This window comes from Myripristis murdjan, chromosome 4, assembly GCF_902150065.1.
Source record: "Myripristis murdjan chromosome 4, fMyrMur1.1, whole genome shotgun sequence".
NCBI lineage: Eukaryota > Metazoa > Chordata > Actinopteri > Holocentriformes > Holocentridae > Myripristis > Myripristis murdjan.
In genome coordinates this window covers 11,302,971-11,319,971 of record NC_043983.1, presented here as the reverse complement: position 1 = coordinate 11,319,971, position 17,001 = coordinate 11,302,971, and the positions used below count along the sequence as shown (strand labels likewise).

The following is a 17,001-nucleotide window of genomic DNA, read 5'->3' as shown; positions in this document are numbered from 1 at the left end:
TGTTGCATACTGCCATCTTGTGGATAAATGTTAAGCTGAAAAGTTAATCTATTTTGTATCTGTCCTCACAGGAGAAATCAAACAAATCCTTGAGACAGAGCTTGGGGTTCCAGTATCCAAAATGCAGCTGAAAGGCTGGAAGAGTGGAGATGTATCTGACAGTGTGAGTTTATGGCCTACAGAGATGATTTAGTCACAAGATTACAGTCACAGTAAAATCAAAAGAATGCAAAGAATTTACCAAATTATTTTTTGGTATTTTTTTAATATATTAAAATCCCATTAGTTCTACATCCTGGAAAGTGGTGACATGATGCTGATCCAGCATGCATAAGCAAAAATTTACATTACCCTCTACATTACATAAAACCTTTTCTCCCTAATTGACATTCAATTGGTTTGTGCAAGATGCTTCTCTGTGTCATGTCCTGTCCTAACAACCTGTTTCAACAGGAAATACGTCAAATCAAAGAAGCAAGAAGGTCTCAAAATGCATTTTCATCGAGACTTTAAAGGCACAAATACAAAAACACAAGGAAAAGACACACTGATGATAACATGAGCTAAAATGGTTGCATGTGTAGAACTTTTTGCTTTCTCTCTTCACTGCTAAATTTTGGAGTAAATTTTGTGTGGAATCTCTTGCCTTTTTTCTTAATCTGATCAACAGTCTGCAAATGGTATTCTTTTGTATTTAGAGGTAATTATAATATAAAAAATATAATATATAATATAATATAAAAATATTTTTTTCTAGTTGTGATGGCTAATGATTTTATAAAAGTCTCCTTTCTGTAAAGGGTGTTGAGTAGTTTTCTGTTCTGTAAAATGATAGTTCTACAGATGTCATGTACTAATTCACAACATAATGTGACACTGCAACTATAGAGCTTGACAAACCAGCTTCAGTTGTACTGAACACAGATTTAGTCCCAATGAATCACTGAACCTTTGCAGTGAACTGAACTATTTTAAGTGTGTTGTTTTGTGTTTGTGTGTATGATCAGACCGTGCTGAGAAGTTTACACCTGCCCAAGAACAACAGCCTGTATGTCCTGACCCCAGACATTGCCCCAACTGCCAGCACCAGCCAAAACAGGTATCTGTCTCAGGACTTTCTTCAACTCTTTTCTTTATGTGCATGACTCCTCCTCTTATCATACTTCAGCACACACACAAATAGATGCACATGAAATATAATGCCATTTATATGATATGGTCACTCATACTGAACACCAGGTGGCACTCTATATCCAGTTTTAAATTTTCTTGAAGAACCCCACTGACAAATACCATTTTCATTTGAATATTAGGAGACATTTGACCCATTGGTGCAAATGCATTTTCTTGCATCAATTGTGACATTTTGAAAGGAAACCCTTTTGCCGCAAACTCTGAGTGTTAGGTAAATAATAATTTCACCTGCTTTATTTGTATCTTTACGCCTGACACTGGTGATTGCTGAAGACTGTTGTGCTTCCTACTATTCAGCGATTGTGTGTGTATGACAGCCCTCCTACATATTTATTTATTTATTTATTTTCGTTTTCTAAAATATTTCAGTGTGTCACACTGGTGATGATACCTAGTGGCAATAGAGATTTGGTGAGAAAGCTCCATTAAGCCTGTGTTCTCCCGTCAGGGGTTACTCTGCTCATCTCAGTACATACGTGGCAGTATTAGCAACCTTTCCTTCTGAAATGTCAGGCTGCTCAACAAGCAGGTATAGCAGTAATCCAATCACAGGTGGCAGCTGACTCTGTGATCTTTCTTCCATCAGTATCAGGTAAACATTATCCCATGGAAATCTCTGTTATTATCACATTCCTGCTCCCATTGCATCTGCTTGTTTTAACAGTAAAGACTATATTTAGTTCAGTTTATGGATAAGAGTATTGGACTAGTGAACAGAGTTGTATTTGATTTTTAATATGAATACGTGTTGGTTTACATCTGAGTGAAAGATTGCATGTGGGTGCATACGTGTTTTGTTGCTGCTACTGCTTTTGTGTTATGTATTTGTATTATTGGGGTGTGTGTTTTGTGTCCAGATATGCATACTGGGTGTTAGTGTGTGTTGGGTGTCATCATTCATGTTTGATAACAGAGACACTACGAGGCCTAGTGAGGGGCCTGAGGAGGACATGTGCTTTGTCTCCAATAATTATTGAAGTTTTGGCTCATGAGTTTAAGAAGCCTGTACTATTGACTGATCAAGCTCCCTCTGAGAACTTTACATTTTTTTCCGCACCATTTTTGCTTTTTTCTTAGAAATTGGTACTGGCCTCTTGGGCATTTATTAACAGTTCTAGTGCAAGTCAAATGAAGAATGAAACTACTTCCCCTTATAATTGCATTCAGTTGCAAATGTTGAAATTTATCTTCTAATAAATATAACTATAGCTTGTTGAAGCTGATCAATTGGGTTTCGTATAATTTTTGAGAAATGTAGTTTCAAAACCATTTCACTCATGAGTGAGAAGGTTCATAAGAGCCTAGTGTCAGGTTCTCAGAAATATGACCATGAGCATGAAAATTTCTTGAATGAAGTAACAGGTGTAGTTGGTTACTGATCAATAGGATAGACTTCAAAAGTTTTGATTTCCTACAATTGGAGACCTTTTGACAATCATCTCATAAAGATGTAGTAGTTTTATTGTCAGCCACGTCACAGATTTACAAAAGACCGTTGAAGCATTGACTGGTATTGTATATGATAAAAAGAGTAAAGCCATTAAAAGCAGCATCTTCTAAAAATAAAAAAAACTAAAATCCTTTTTTTTTTTTTCAGGATTATTGCCAGTGGGGTAGGAACGACCTCTGGTGCCGCTTGTTGTGGCATCTTAGGATTGTCAGTTTGATTCCTTATATCTCACTGTATGATAATCATGATTGTACAGTGATCTGAATTGTAATGTCATCTTGTAGATTTTTCAGTTAAATGGAATTACTCACATCACAGAAAAAAAAGTTTATCTAGGAACACACTGATAGATATTTTAGCAGATTTTAGTGGTATTCCTCTCAGACGTTTCACCTTTATGGGCCAGAGGTAGTAGTGCATAATGTGTCTGGTGTGCTTGCGTCAACCTTGGACATTGTATTCAAACTTAAAATGGCTTCACTCTTGCTTTTCTTTGCTTTAATGTTACCAGCCACGCAAGGAACCACACATCACCGGAACAGTTGACAAGCACAAGTCATTTGGCAGTTTGCCGTTTTGCCTGCTAGTTATACTGTGTTGGCAGCTAATAGCCTGTGTTTCCCCAGTCCTCCCTCCCTTGATCGCTCCTCGCTCTCCTCTTGTCTTCTCACTCCCCCAGTAACTGCTATGTCTTTTTAGCAGCACCATTTCCATTTCTCCAAGTGTCATCGATATCATTTTGGGTGTCAGAAGCTCATTATTCTGTGTCAACTACTGTGGTCTTTGGTGTAGGACAGTTGGGGTTGAAATTGATGTGTGTGTGTGTGTGTGTGTGTGTGTGTGTGTGTGTGTGTGTGTGTGTGTGTGTGTCTGTGTGTCTGTGTGTCTGTGTGTGCAGTGACCCTGTTGTCATACAGGGAGAGCCTAAGTGGCAGAACACAGAGCAGGGAGGAGCAGTCCCCTGTAGAGGGACCAGACAAGCTGTTGGCATGCATTAAAAATAAACCCTGGTCACACCATATGCCCACAATACACACAGTCTGTGTGCAGTATGTGCAAATTTGTTGCAGTAGATGAAGCTCAGTCCCAGTACAGGGCTACAGCCCCAGCCAAGCTTGCAGGTAAGGATGCACAGGTAACACTTCTTCATTGTGATACCAGTACAAGGTACCAACATGTTATAATAAAGTTGTTGACGGTGACTGATCTCATCCATTACCTTTACTTAGAGCTCCACTGCTACTGCAAAACTGTTAAATCCCCACTATTTTCCTAAAATGAGATCACAGTTATTTGTCTCGTTTCAGAAACTTATTTTATGGCAGTTATGCCCCATAACACATATTTTCATTATTTCAATACAGTATACCTTGAAGTATTAGCAGAAAGTAGGACGTCTGGTTTTCACTTTTTACTGTCTTACTCTTGTTGTGCCTTTATTAATAAAATTAAAGTAAATTATTACCACTTTGGTATTTTGGAGCACACCATACAATCCCAAGACTTTGTCCAGAATATGGACTTGGTTGTCAGGGTCTGTGGTTTCTCCAAGTAACAGACATGGATGGACTTTGATTAACTAAAATAACATTTTCACATCCAGACTCAGGCCAGTCCATTCTTTTCCACTTTGCTCATCACTATGTTTTTTCACAGCAGACCCATATGAGATTTTCTGTCTTTCTCTCTGGCTGGAACAGTGTATTGCTTCATTTTAAGCCTCTGTTTTGGTCACATCGGTTTACTTTCAAAGGTTGTAAAAGACTATTGTTAATAGAAACAATTTATACACCACACTGGGTTCTTCGGGGGAATTAACACCCTGTCAAACATGTGTGTATGGCTAAATTACATGATTGTCAATCATGGAAACATAAGATCATTTGTGCATTTGTTCAACACACCAGAATTTTAAGCTAAAATGATTTTCATAAATTAATTATATATTTTGAATTAAATTGTAAAACTATGAAGCTGTTTTATCTTACTTGATTTTGAAAGGAATAGCTTTTTATCCCCATCAGTTGCAGTATCTGCCAATAATTCTGACATATCTGATATAATATAACCTAATACTTTATGTAGAGCATACCCAAGTTCATATTTGTTAGATTAGTTACAGACGGTTACCCACCCAAACTTTATTTCCCCTATTCATATCTACCTGCTTCAAATTGTTGCTGAATAAAATAGTAAATGTGCCATGGCTGATAATACCCCTGGCAATTACTTTGTAGAGCTTGTCTCATTCGGCTCACATACCTAAACCAAACTTACTGATTAAATAGTGATGCATTATCGTTATCATCCTGCAGAGTCGACTCATCTTTGCTCGCTTGTTTGATGAGAAATAAATCTCAAGGCTTTGGGAGATTTTCTGCTTTGCACCAATCCATCCCAGGTAGTTATTTAGTTAGCGATGTGAGGCGCAGTTAGTACTGCGGCGTTAAAGTCTGTTCTAAAGAAGGTTTTTTTTCTCTGTGGCCATGTTCACGACTGCCTGCGAATACAAGAGGGTGTTGAGGAGGAGCTAATCTCCTGCATAAATGATGAAGGCCTGATGAATATTTTAATGGCACCCTCTTTGCTCCTCGTTTATTCTCCGCTCCGGCTCTCAGGAAGCGTGTTTGTTTAATGAAAGGTTATTTTAATTTGAACTCTCAATGAAATTTGAAATTGCAAAATGATTCATTAGGCGTTGGGTGTTTGTCTCGCGGCTTCCTGTCCCTCCTCTCTCCCTCCGTGTGTCAGTTACCTTGTACTAGAGATACAGATGCTTTAGGGAGTTAGCTAGCTGGCTGGATAAAGCAGCACTGATGGAAAGTGTCTAACAGTTAGCATGCTTATTAGCTTTGGGACAAGATGGCAGACCAAAACAGAGCAGATCCAGAACGATTTCGCATCCGCCTGCTTTGTTGTGGATGCAAAATATGGAGGAGGTAAGAGGACCTTGTGTGTGCCTACTGATGAGACCTCCAGTGTATCGGAGGTTGGGCTCAGGCAAAGTGTTCAGTCAGCATGTATTCTCCTGGTTTGTTGTGGGTATGTGTTTTAACAGGGCTGATAAAGTCTATGGCTCTGTGTGTGTGTGTGTGTGTGTGTGTGTGTGTGTGTGTGTGTGTGTGTGTGCGCGCGCGCGCGCGAGATTGAGAGTAAGAGTGTTGTGCATGTGAGAGACTGTGTGTATGGGTATTTGTGTTTTGCAGGCACATGTCACTGTGTGTGTGTGTGTGTGTGTGTGTGTGTCTGTGTGTGTGTGTGTCTGGCAGTGCTAGTTTAATAAGGTCTGGAGTCTGCTCTGTGCCGTGGGGACCCACAGCGGAGGCGATGGGCTTACCTCAGAATGAAACCAATCTGTTTAGCCTGCTCTTCTCCCCTGCAAAACGTTCCATTTTCTCTGTCCATAAAGTTAAATGACATTTTCCTCCCAGCACCCTTATGCCATGTCAAGTACCTCCAGAGAGGTTGCAGGCCAGCCCAGATGTCGCTGTGTGTGTGTGTTGAGAGAAAGAAAGAGAGCTCTGGAGGCAGAAGCAAACACTGAGACATCCGCCCTGCAACCCTGCACTGCTTGAGGAGCCTGCTACTATCAGAAGACAGATGCTTTGAAAAACATCAGGGAGGGAAGCAGAGTGGATATTCTACCTGAAACATCTTTTTATCTGTCTTTTTACCCAACCATCAGAGATCCTCAGTCAGATGGGGACTGTGGTGGAGCCTTATGAATGACTTTTTTTCCCTCACATTTGATATATTGAGTAGCTATATTTGTACTATAGAATACGATGAGTGATCCAGTTTTGAAAGTAAATATTGAGCAGAACTCCACCCAGGCAGCCACCAAATGGTTTGTCAGCCTGCCATAAATGACTGATAAGATGTTCTTTTTTTCTTCTTCTTGCTTGCAAGGACAGAGTAACACTTCCACTCAGTTTACCCTCTATCTTTCTCTGTTTAGGAGTCTAGTTGCCTGCCAGCAGCAGCCCGGGACTGTGTCCAAACAAATCATGATGATATTAGCTAGATCCTTATTTATGTGTCCCTACTCCTTCCTCCCTCCCTCCCTCCCTTCCTCCAGCTCCTCTCTCTCTCTCTCTCTCTCTCTCTCTCTCTCTCCCTCCCTCTCTTTCTCTCTCTATCTCTTCATTACACACATATACACACACACACACACACACTCACACACACACAGATATTCTCTCTCTCCTCCCTTCTGCTCAGCCCTATTACATATGCATCCATCCTTCCCACTCCACACATTTCCAATCTTCCCCAGTTAGCTACAACAAACATTACATTTACATATTGATTTCGTAGTTTTAGTCAATGTAAATATGCTGTCATTACAGTAAATTTGAGCTTCTGTTAACATAAGCTCGTCCAGATCTGCGCAGATTAAGGCTGTGATTGCATAATTAATGTGTGCGCTACATATTAATTCCCCCGTCCCTCTCTTTCTCTCTCCTCTTCCTCCTCTCCTTGGGTTCTGAGCCCTGATTAAGTGCCTGCCTCGGCCCTTAAGCCTCCCATTGATATTCAGCCTCACAGACCCAGCGTTTGCTCAAAACGCTACTTAACCTCACAGCTTATTGTAAATGAAGCTTCCAAAAGTTGATTCCTCCCCCCTCCGCCTCTACGTGAAGCACACAAAGTGTCTGCTTTTGCATTGTTCACATCCTCTCCGTCACAGCTCTAATCTGCTGCTAAATCTAAGGTACCAGCCCAGAAACTCTGCCCCTTCAAGCCCTATCGGATAGGTCCTTCTCCAGCGCCAGGCCTCTCCTCAGAGAAATCAATGCATGACATCCACTGTGAGCTTGTTGATATCTCAGAGTAGCTGTTTCATGAATTACTAGCAAACTGAGTGTGAGTGTGTGTGTGTGTGTGTGTGTGTGTGTGTGTGTGTGTGTGTGTGTGTGTGTGTGTGTGTGTGTGTGTGTGTGTGTGTGTGTGTGTGTGCCGTGTTTGTCCACCAAGGTTTGTTAATATACTGTAGTGAAAAATATACCGTAGCTCTTGGTATCATATTAAATATATGTAATTGGTGTGTTTTTAACACCCCACCTATATTGTTTATCACTGTGGAAATCCACTAAAACTTAAAAAAAGACAGTTTCGCCATGTAAAATGTGATGCCTGTGGAGGTTACTGTAGCGTAGCTTAGTTTGAAGGGGCATCAAGTAATGTCTGATTTATTGCCCTCTGTCAACAACCAAGGAATTACAGGAAGCTCAACAACAAGTCTTTGACACAGCCACGTTAAGCTCCAGTCCTATTTTTACAGTAAAGTAAGCAGAAACATCTAGATATATCTAGTAATATAACACAATCCACAATAATACTGGTTCATCTTTTTTTTTTTTTTTTTTGTCTTGAGAATTAAATGAGATGCCAGCCCCTCTTTCACATTGCTGTCCTCCATCTTTGAGCACTTGTTTTGAAAGCCAGACATCTCTGCATCTGGCAAAACAAACATTGAATCATCGATGACAATCACAACAACCTCATTAACCCCCTGCGGATATCATCGGTCATTTTGTGCTGTGGGACAGTAAAATCTTCCTGAGCACATCTTCAAGGTTCAGAGTTGGGAGGATCTTGGAGCCTCCACTGGGTTTTTTCATTGCTTGTTTCATAATGATCAGGTTTGTTAGCACTAATAGCAGATTGTTGTGGACTCCATGCTGTTAGCGTGCAGGTGGTCATAGCTATGGTGGCCTGCTGTGCTGAGCGGAGCTTTAGCTAGGCTTGTTAAGGCACAGCCAGTCGAGTGGGCTACTCACCCCCAGAGGAGGCACAGCAGTCAGCCACCTCCTTGTGGCCCAGCTGGCTACCGCTAGCTGGCTAGTCTCAGCTTGCCCTTCACTTGACTCCACTGCTCTTAGTAATAATGTTTGTGTTTTTCTTTTGCCCCTTTTGTTTGTTCTTTCTTTCTTTCTTTCTTTCTTTGTGTCACTTCATTATTCTGCCCTTCTCTTCCCGATTTCCTCTTCTCTTTCTTTTTTACTCCTTTCTCGTTATTTCCTTTGCTGTGTTCATCCTTTCCTGTCATTTTCTGATCTCTCTTCTCTCTCTGTACAGCGCTCTCCAAGAGTCATTAAACCAGAACTTCCTGCTGGTCATCAGTCACCGCGAGGCCCAGCGGGACTACAGCCTCAACTTTCCTGGCTCCAGAACCATACAGGAGGTCAGTGACAAACAGATAAACACATACACACACACACACACACACACACACACACACACACACACTCATACACGGGGCGGCCTCAGTTCCTTTCCATTTCTCCTTTCTGCATAGGAGCTATAGGCCAGCATAACACAGGACATTCTGCAGTCTGTCAAAATTAACTAACTAAAGTGTCCACATGTACAGTCATTACACCCCCAGTCTGTCAGTCACACACTTTCCCTTCCTCACAGGCTCTCACACATGCCGTAATATTATTGTACCTGATTCTACTTTCCCATTATGCAGCTTTCATTCCACTTGCCAAACATTGCTAGTCTATCTCAGCCATCGATTCATTATTCATCACAAATGATCACATTTCCGAGCACATAATTACTCTCACAGCTGCGGTCTGGTACGCCCCCCTCTCCTCTCCGCCCCACTCCCTCCACCCTGCCTCTCACTCTTTCTCCCTTTCCCTCGCTCTCCATAGTCTCAACAGTCTAGGAGGCGATATAAATGACTGAACACTGTTTGATCTAGACATGTGGGAGCAATGGAGAAAGACTGAGAGTCCATTCATTTTTCTTCATCTGAAACTAAACAGTGGATTTGGTAGCATATGAAATATTCATACTTACTCATACTGGTCTCACTGTGAAGGCAGTCCACCCTCTTGTCCATCATTTATTACTGTCAAAGCAACTACATAACAGGTTTGAGGAGCGTGCATGTCTTTGTGCATGCATGTGTTTGTATCTATGGGGCAGCAAGTGTGTGTTTGTCCAATTGTTTGGTATTGTGTGTGCTTCCAGAGCTTATGTCAGCACAGCCCTTACTTACACGTGAATTAAAATAAACATCCTCATAAATGTATGTAGCCTCAATCTCTTGCTCTGTACCTTCACACCTTCATCTTTCTTCATACCTCCCACCCCTCCACCTGCGCTCCTACTCTTTTCTGCACCCTCCTGCCTTGTCCTGCCCTGTTCCAACCCCCTGAGTAAAGAGGGAGACCTGAGCTGGCATCATTTATTATTCACAGTGGGTAGCCTGCTGTCACAGGTGAGGGGAAACAAGCTCCCCAAGGACTGAATTGGTAGGAGATAGAGAAGTCCCTGTCCTGATCATATCTCACAGGCAAATGAAATGATCTCCCTTTGTACTTAATGCATGGGATCTGTTCAGACTGAAATATCAATTTAGTTGTATTCTTCTGTGCAGTGGTTTTAGATCACTTGAATTTTCTGTTTTTTCAGATTGTATTTCTTTATAGACTGTGTGTGCTACATCAGGGCTAATTATTTCTTCTGTCACTTACTAGCAATTTGATTCCACTCAGTTAAATAGGTTTGTCTTAAGCCGTGTGGCTTTGTCCCCTGTTCCCTACAGCCGCTGCTGCCTGGGCCTGGCTCCTCAGCGCTGGTGACCATTACAGTAATAATAATCAGGCTAGTAGCAGGGCTTGTAATGGTGCTAATTGAACAGATTAGTACAGCCAGCGTCTGAACTGGAGGAGGCAATCTCCCTCCTCCCTCACTCCTTTTCTCCCTCTCTCCTCCATCCTCATCTCTCCCTCTCTCTCTGTTCTCAGGCAGATGGTTTTGATGAGCACCCACTGTGAACCTTAAGTGTTTCTGCTGGGATTACAAACACTGGGGAGGGGTCCCTGTGGTGTGGGAGGGGGGGACCAGGGACACAGAAAGGAGGCAAAGGACTGCCGGCTTGGTGGGGGGGCTGTCAGGGGCCATAGGGGATGGATAGAGGACAATGTGGACTCAAACAGGCCTCCATGTCGTGGTCTTTTCCTTACGCATGCTTGTCTTTAGGCATCCTGAGGCCCCCTGTGGTGAAAATGAGGCCCAGAACTTTAACCTGCATAGATCTGAACTCTATTTGCTCCATGTTGACCATACTCTTCATATATTTACTCTTTAGTCAGGGCCTGGCTTCACTCTGTTTTTTTTTTTTTTTTTGTGCGTGTGTGTGTGTGTTTTTTAAATGCTGGAATGTATTAGGACATAGTACGTCATTGCAGCATATGCACACACCATCTAGAGGCTGATGAAAAAGTTCAATAACTAATTTGGAGAAGTACAGGTACAATTGGCTGTATGAGCAAAGGCAATCAAATAGTGTTATAATTGTGGATGACCTCACTGCATTGGTGTAACATTTAGCGCTCATAGTAAGGGCTAGGAGTGGTGAGTGGAGTGGTGAAATAAAGACATAAAACAAAGCAACAAACAAGAAACAAGCAACATTTTTTTCTCATAAGATGAAGACCTGAGAGTGCAACAAAGAAGTAACACCATATTCAGCCAGTCTGCCTCCCCTTTTTGCTCATACTGTGTCCACTCACAGACGCATATGGACTCCACTACAGAACACCTTTCTCTCCCCGGTCTCGCTTTTGTCTTAGCTGAAGACTAGCCAATGGTCCCTGCTTGTGCATATCAATAGGGATAGAGTCCTGTCTTCTTGTTTGTCTTTGCCAAAGGCTCTGGCTTTGCCTTGTGGCTCCCAGGGAACTGCCCCCCCCCCCCTCCTCTATTCCTTCATTCTCCATCTCTCTCCCAATGTCTCTTCTCTACCCTCTGCCTCTCCATCTCTACAACCCAGGGCTGTGTGGACTCTGATTGGCATTCCCAGACAAGAGTGTGGGGGTAAGTTGCTGGCTAGCTTGTGGGCTAAGCTGGAGAGCAAATGTTTGCCAGGGAAGTAGAGGGTAGAATAGGGGTGGCCGCTGGGTCCTGGGCCGTCCGTGACCAGACCAGTTGTCCTGGGGATTTCTCTCCTCCACTGCACCCTGGGGCTGGGCCTGGGCCCCGTCCCTACCCCGCAGCTGGGGGACATATAGGAACCAAATGCAGGCGGGACAACAGAGCAGAAAGAAGGAAGGATAGATAGAAAAATAGGAGTGAAAGAAAGGCATCTGGTGCCTAGGGGAGACAGAGAAAGAGAGCGAGAGAGAGAGCTTGTGACTGTTTAACGGCAACCTTTTCTTCTCTTTGATTTCCTTCCAGCCAGGGATTACAGGCACTTGGCATTTACAGTGATTGGATCATTAATTTTGCCGTGAGGGGTATTGCCCAGCAGTTCACCACCATAGCCAGTCTAGCTAATGTGGTGTACAACTGGCTCATACACCCTGCCTCATCACAGCCTTAGCAACAGCTCATGAAACAGCAGCATTTTATGTTGCTGATAACACTTTGATTTAAATTGTGTTATTCATATGGACATATAGACATATGTAGCCTTTGTATAATCACTATGCTGTATGTAGTTCAAACTCCAATACATAACATGCCATTTTGGTTGACACTTTATGAATTTCCAGATTCTTTCAGTGTTGGTGCCATGGTCTAATAATGAGCTCTGGAGCTCGGTATCCTGCAGTGATATCCAAACAATGGTGTAAAATTATGTGTAAAATGCGTCCGCGACCAGACCAGTTGTCCTGGGGATTTCTCTCCTACAGGCAGTAGCCTAATGGTAAGCTACAAATTATGTCAAATTTAAGAATCCTAAAATAATAAACATAATACTTTAATTTGTTGTAATATAACTTCTCACAAGTGAAATCATTTTTTTGGCAGATAGGGGGCAGCATTAGACAGTACTGGTCCCCATAGTATGGCTGCTGTGGCCAACATGTTAACACGACCGGCTTTTGTAACTGAGGGTTAGGCACTACAGCCAATACTTAGGTTACATATAGAATCCAGGAACAAGGCATTGTGTCACCCTCTGTCCAGCTGCTGTAATTTTTTGCATCACTAAATTTAAATGCTCTAAGCTACTTTGTTCTCCAAATTCAAGTCATTGATACTATTGCATCAGACACTGCAAATAATGAGACTGCCATCCATTTCAATCAGTTATTCAGGAAAAGCCTTGGCTGCAGCGTCTGGCTGTGTAGTGTCAGGTGAGAGGGCCGGCTGTGTAGCTGTGTTATTTTTCTGCAGTGAGGTCAGGTTATCCACTGCCAGGTGGGCCTTTCACTGTCGGGCTCCACTCTCTCCTCTCCCCTCCTCCTTCTCCGCCGCCTCTCACCTTCACTCTCTGTGGTGGGCGTTAGTTTGTTGTTTCTCTGATGCTGCTTTAACCTCTGACTGCAGCCTCTTCATTACTAGTGTTTATGCCTCTCCTCTCCTCTCTTCTCCCCTCTATTCATCGGCTGGCTGGCCGGTCAGTCAAATCCCTGTAGTGCGGCTGGTCAAACATAGATATTACACTCTGTAATAACACTGGCCACCCGGCCTGACCCCAGCCTGCTGTCCTGGCCATTGCTTCCTTTTATAAGGATAGGCACCGAGAAGTGTGATGTGGGATTTAGGATAGAAGACACAGGATGGACTGTGTCACTCATTTATTATTGTTCTGTTAATGGTTTTCTCAGTTTATTTGTAATGTGAATTGCTTTGTTGTGCCAGCCCAAATAAAATATTATTACTTTGAGAGTTGTGACTTAATAAAGAACATAATTTTGTATGCTTTGACAGATGGATAAATGCTGATTTTGGCCATCATAATCCTGATGGTGTTATAGCCACTTTGTATGTGTGCATGTGTGTGTTCTCAGACACACATACATACACACACATTACACACACAAAGTGCAGTAATGTTGAGTACAATAGGCTCAAGTGTCCAAGCAAAGTCCGCCCCCACAGTTTTCATAGTTCAGTGTTTTGCAGCTTCTTTGCTGCTTTGCTTGACATTGGCTTTGACTTTGTGTTTGTAGCGTTCTTGAAGTTTCCACCTCCGTGACCAGCAGCCCTGCGTATGCCCAAGGATACATCTCTCCCCAGTGCTGCTTCCAAAGACAGGATTTGACCTGTGTGTGGAGGGAGCTTTGCTCCACAATAGACAGTTTTCTCAGCATCAGTGTCCAGCCCCGCGGGCCTACAGGGCAGCATTCTGCGGAATTAATGCACTAGAATCCACGGCCGCCAGCACTCAGACGCCGACAGAGCTTTGATCACCTTCGGCCGGCGCACATCAGGCTGGCGTTAGGGCTTTAAACCAACAACCCACTGGACGGTGTAACACGGCACTCGGTGGGACAGGCGCTGCTGGCTGCTAACTGTTTAAAAGCACGGAATGTTATTAAGTGATGCAGATACAGGGTCCGCGCATGAATGGGAGAAGAGAAATACTGTTCATTTCAGAGCGTGGGGCTGTTGTTGCTGGGCATTAGCCGAGGCATCCAAAGAATGCCGATAACACTGGCTTTTTTCCCCCTCCCCTCACTTCTTTCGACTCATCTTCTCCTTCCTTCTCTCCTCTCCTCCTTCATCCTTGTTATTCTCAATGTTGCAGAACAGCGGGTACTACCATCTAGCTTTTGCCATGTATTAAAACATTGTAATTCCTATATGAAATTAATTCTCAAATTGCAGCAACTCTGCTTATGGAAACCTACTCCACACGCATATTTCAGCTTTTTATAAATATCAGTGAGGCTTAGTTTCTTCTGATTTGACTAGTCCCCTATTAAAGACAGAATTACTTTCACAGAGGGCAGGATGTTAAGGGGAGACACTTAGGGGTGACTAGAGATTTATAGTCACGCTGTTTCTTTTTTGATTTACCCTTTTTACTCATTTGTGTTGAGAATGTAATGTCTACATCATTGAATATGCAGTAATAGTTTTACCTTGTCTTTGTGTCTGCAGGTGAAGCGGAACATTTCAGACTTGACCAACATCCCAGTGCGGCACCAACAGTGGGAGGGATGGCCTGCCTCAGCGTCTGACGACTCTGTAAGACACACATGCAAACACACACACGTAAATATATATTCATGAATGAAACACTTGTGAGCCAGATATATAACAGCTCCACAGGAAAAATCTGGACATCTGTCTTGACTTTGCTATGGAAATCTGCCTATAGCACATGCTTCCATGTTTGCATTTGTCACTACTTTACATAGCCATCACCGGCTCTTGGATCAAGGACATCCTTAAAGGTTGTTAAAAGCCCAGCACAGATTCAAAGCTCATGGTTATACAGCTTAATGATTTACAATATGTTAAGGATAGTAAATTGCAGTTGAAACAGTTCCACACTCCTCTAATCCATACTAAAACCATCTGTCAAAAGCAGGAGAGTAAGATGTTGAAGCTAATTAAGATGTCAAAGAGGGTTCCCATCCCATGTCCTCTATCTGTGGACATTAAAGCTCACATCATTGAGTCTCCCTGACCTCTCCCGCCCTAGGGTCGCTCTTCCCAGCCATTCACTCAGCACACAGTCAAGCTGATCAGAAGCGGGCCTCATACAGAACCTTGGGGAACCCCTGACCCCTTTTGTCTCACCCCTTCTTTGACAGCATATGTGTTCCCATGCTAATTGTATGGGATGGTTTATTATGCTACATTTTCGAGCTGTTGTGCACACATTCCTGTGTTAACCCCATAGCTAATGTTTTTTCTTTCAAATCTCTGTGACTAATTGTTTGCTTTGGAATATTAGTTTTTACTGTTATGTTTTTTCTTGGTGTCATTATATTAAATCATACCTAAACTGGCTCTATCCCATGGAAGCAATTAGACTACAAAGTTTCAATTTTAGGTTTCAAATAACTGCATACATTCCTGTTTGTGGTCACTAATAACCAGTTATATGTATACACTATTTGATGCATACACTGAATTCTGTTTGACACCCATTATCCGTCATACAATACTCAGAACAATAACTGCACCTGTTTTACGGTTTTAAGTAAAGCTTTTAAGATTTAATGGTTGAAGCAAATAGATTTTACCCATTATTATGCCGAAAAGGCAAAGGACAAAAGGCTATGCGTCCTCTCACTGTAGCAGATTGTTTGCTTTATTTTGTCGTGTTATAACTAGGAGCAGAAAATTCTAAAGCCCTTGATTGCCTTGCAAACCATACAGCTATAATGTGGATTCATTATTGTTAACAATATCTTTGTAGAGCTCCAGTTAAATGATCAGTAACAACCTGGAACTGTAACAGAAATAAAGCTCATTCCTCATACATGAAAACACTATGTGGGCATGTGGTGCAGTCACTAGCCTAGTACTGTTGTATTATGGCACCACATCAATTTCTTTCCCAACTTGTGGGCATAACCACTGGCACTGTGACCTTTTTATTCATACTAATACTGGCAGAGTGCTCAGAGGATATTTGTGGTGAGAATTTAGGTACGAAATGTTTCCTCTCTTGAACAACGCAGCTTTGAGATCACATCAATGTGGACCCTACTTTATTAAAAATATTATAAACTGGATATGACAAAAGCATATATTACTATGTGATTTTCTTCATCTTTCTAATTTAATTTCTAATTTAATTTCTTAAATATTTATATAATCAAATTGTATGGTTCATGAACAGAAATTTCAGAAATTTACATTTCAAAACTGCACTTCCTATTTGCAATTTGAAAATCCCAGGTACACATATTTTAAGTAGATTTTTTAAATAAATGACTATTTAGTACACTTGCTAAAGCAGCTTGATGTATTTGGTCTATTTCTATTTGCGAACATAGAGATAACCTTCCCACTCAACAGTAAACCAGCAGCATGCTGAGTGAGCCCTCTCAAAAAGAAAAGAAAGAAAAAAAACATGCTTTTTCCCCTTTTCTTTGTGCTGATTGTCAGTGAGCCTCAGCCAGTCTCATTGGTAGCTGTAAATATTATGGCCATGGGATCATGAATAGATTGCAGCTCATTGTGGCATCACGGGCCCGTCTGCAGCGTCTGTGTTTCCTGGATGAGGAGATATTAAAAAGCACAGACACAGAAGTGTAATAATGGCCTGTGCTCGAGCCCTAGCCCTCTTATTGAAACGTCTGAAAGTATTAACAGAGAAAAGCCCAGGGCCCAGCAGGCCTAGCAGGCGCCTAGGCAGGCAAGGAGGCTCTGTTAGTGCCTCGCTCATTAGCCTAGTCTCATCTCCTGGGGTTTGGACCAATAAATATGGCAGCAATGGGCCTCAGATTACATTTAGCTCTGCAGACCAGCCCGCTCGCAGTCAGAATCGATTACTACTTAGCTCTGCTTTGCCTCATAGTGTGTGTGTGTGTGTGTGTGTGTGTGTATGTTTGCTTGCTTCCATTTGCCTTTGTATGTGTGCGCATATTTGCGTTTGTGTGTTTGCGTATCTGCCGGTCTATAAGTGTGCACACTGTGGTGAT

General features: G+C 42.3%; 1 protein-coding gene across 1 annotated transcript in view; it reads left to right on the top strand.

Moving 5' to 3' along the window:
- The window catches only part of faf1 (Fas (TNFRSF6) associated factor 1), a 70,562-nt gene that overhangs the window by 12,657 nt on the left and 40,904 nt on the right, over window positions 1-17,001 (top strand). Inside the window, exons 5-8 of the mRNA XM_030050087.1 lie at window positions 72-163; window positions 1,008-1,099; window positions 8,726-8,831; window positions 14,501-14,587. Of these exons, the coding sequence (XP_029905947.1) occupies window positions 72-163; window positions 1,008-1,099; window positions 8,726-8,831; window positions 14,501-14,587 (377 nt within the window). The remainder of the gene's footprint in view (window positions 1-71; window positions 164-1,007; window positions 1,100-8,725; window positions 8,832-14,500; window positions 14,588-17,001) is intronic.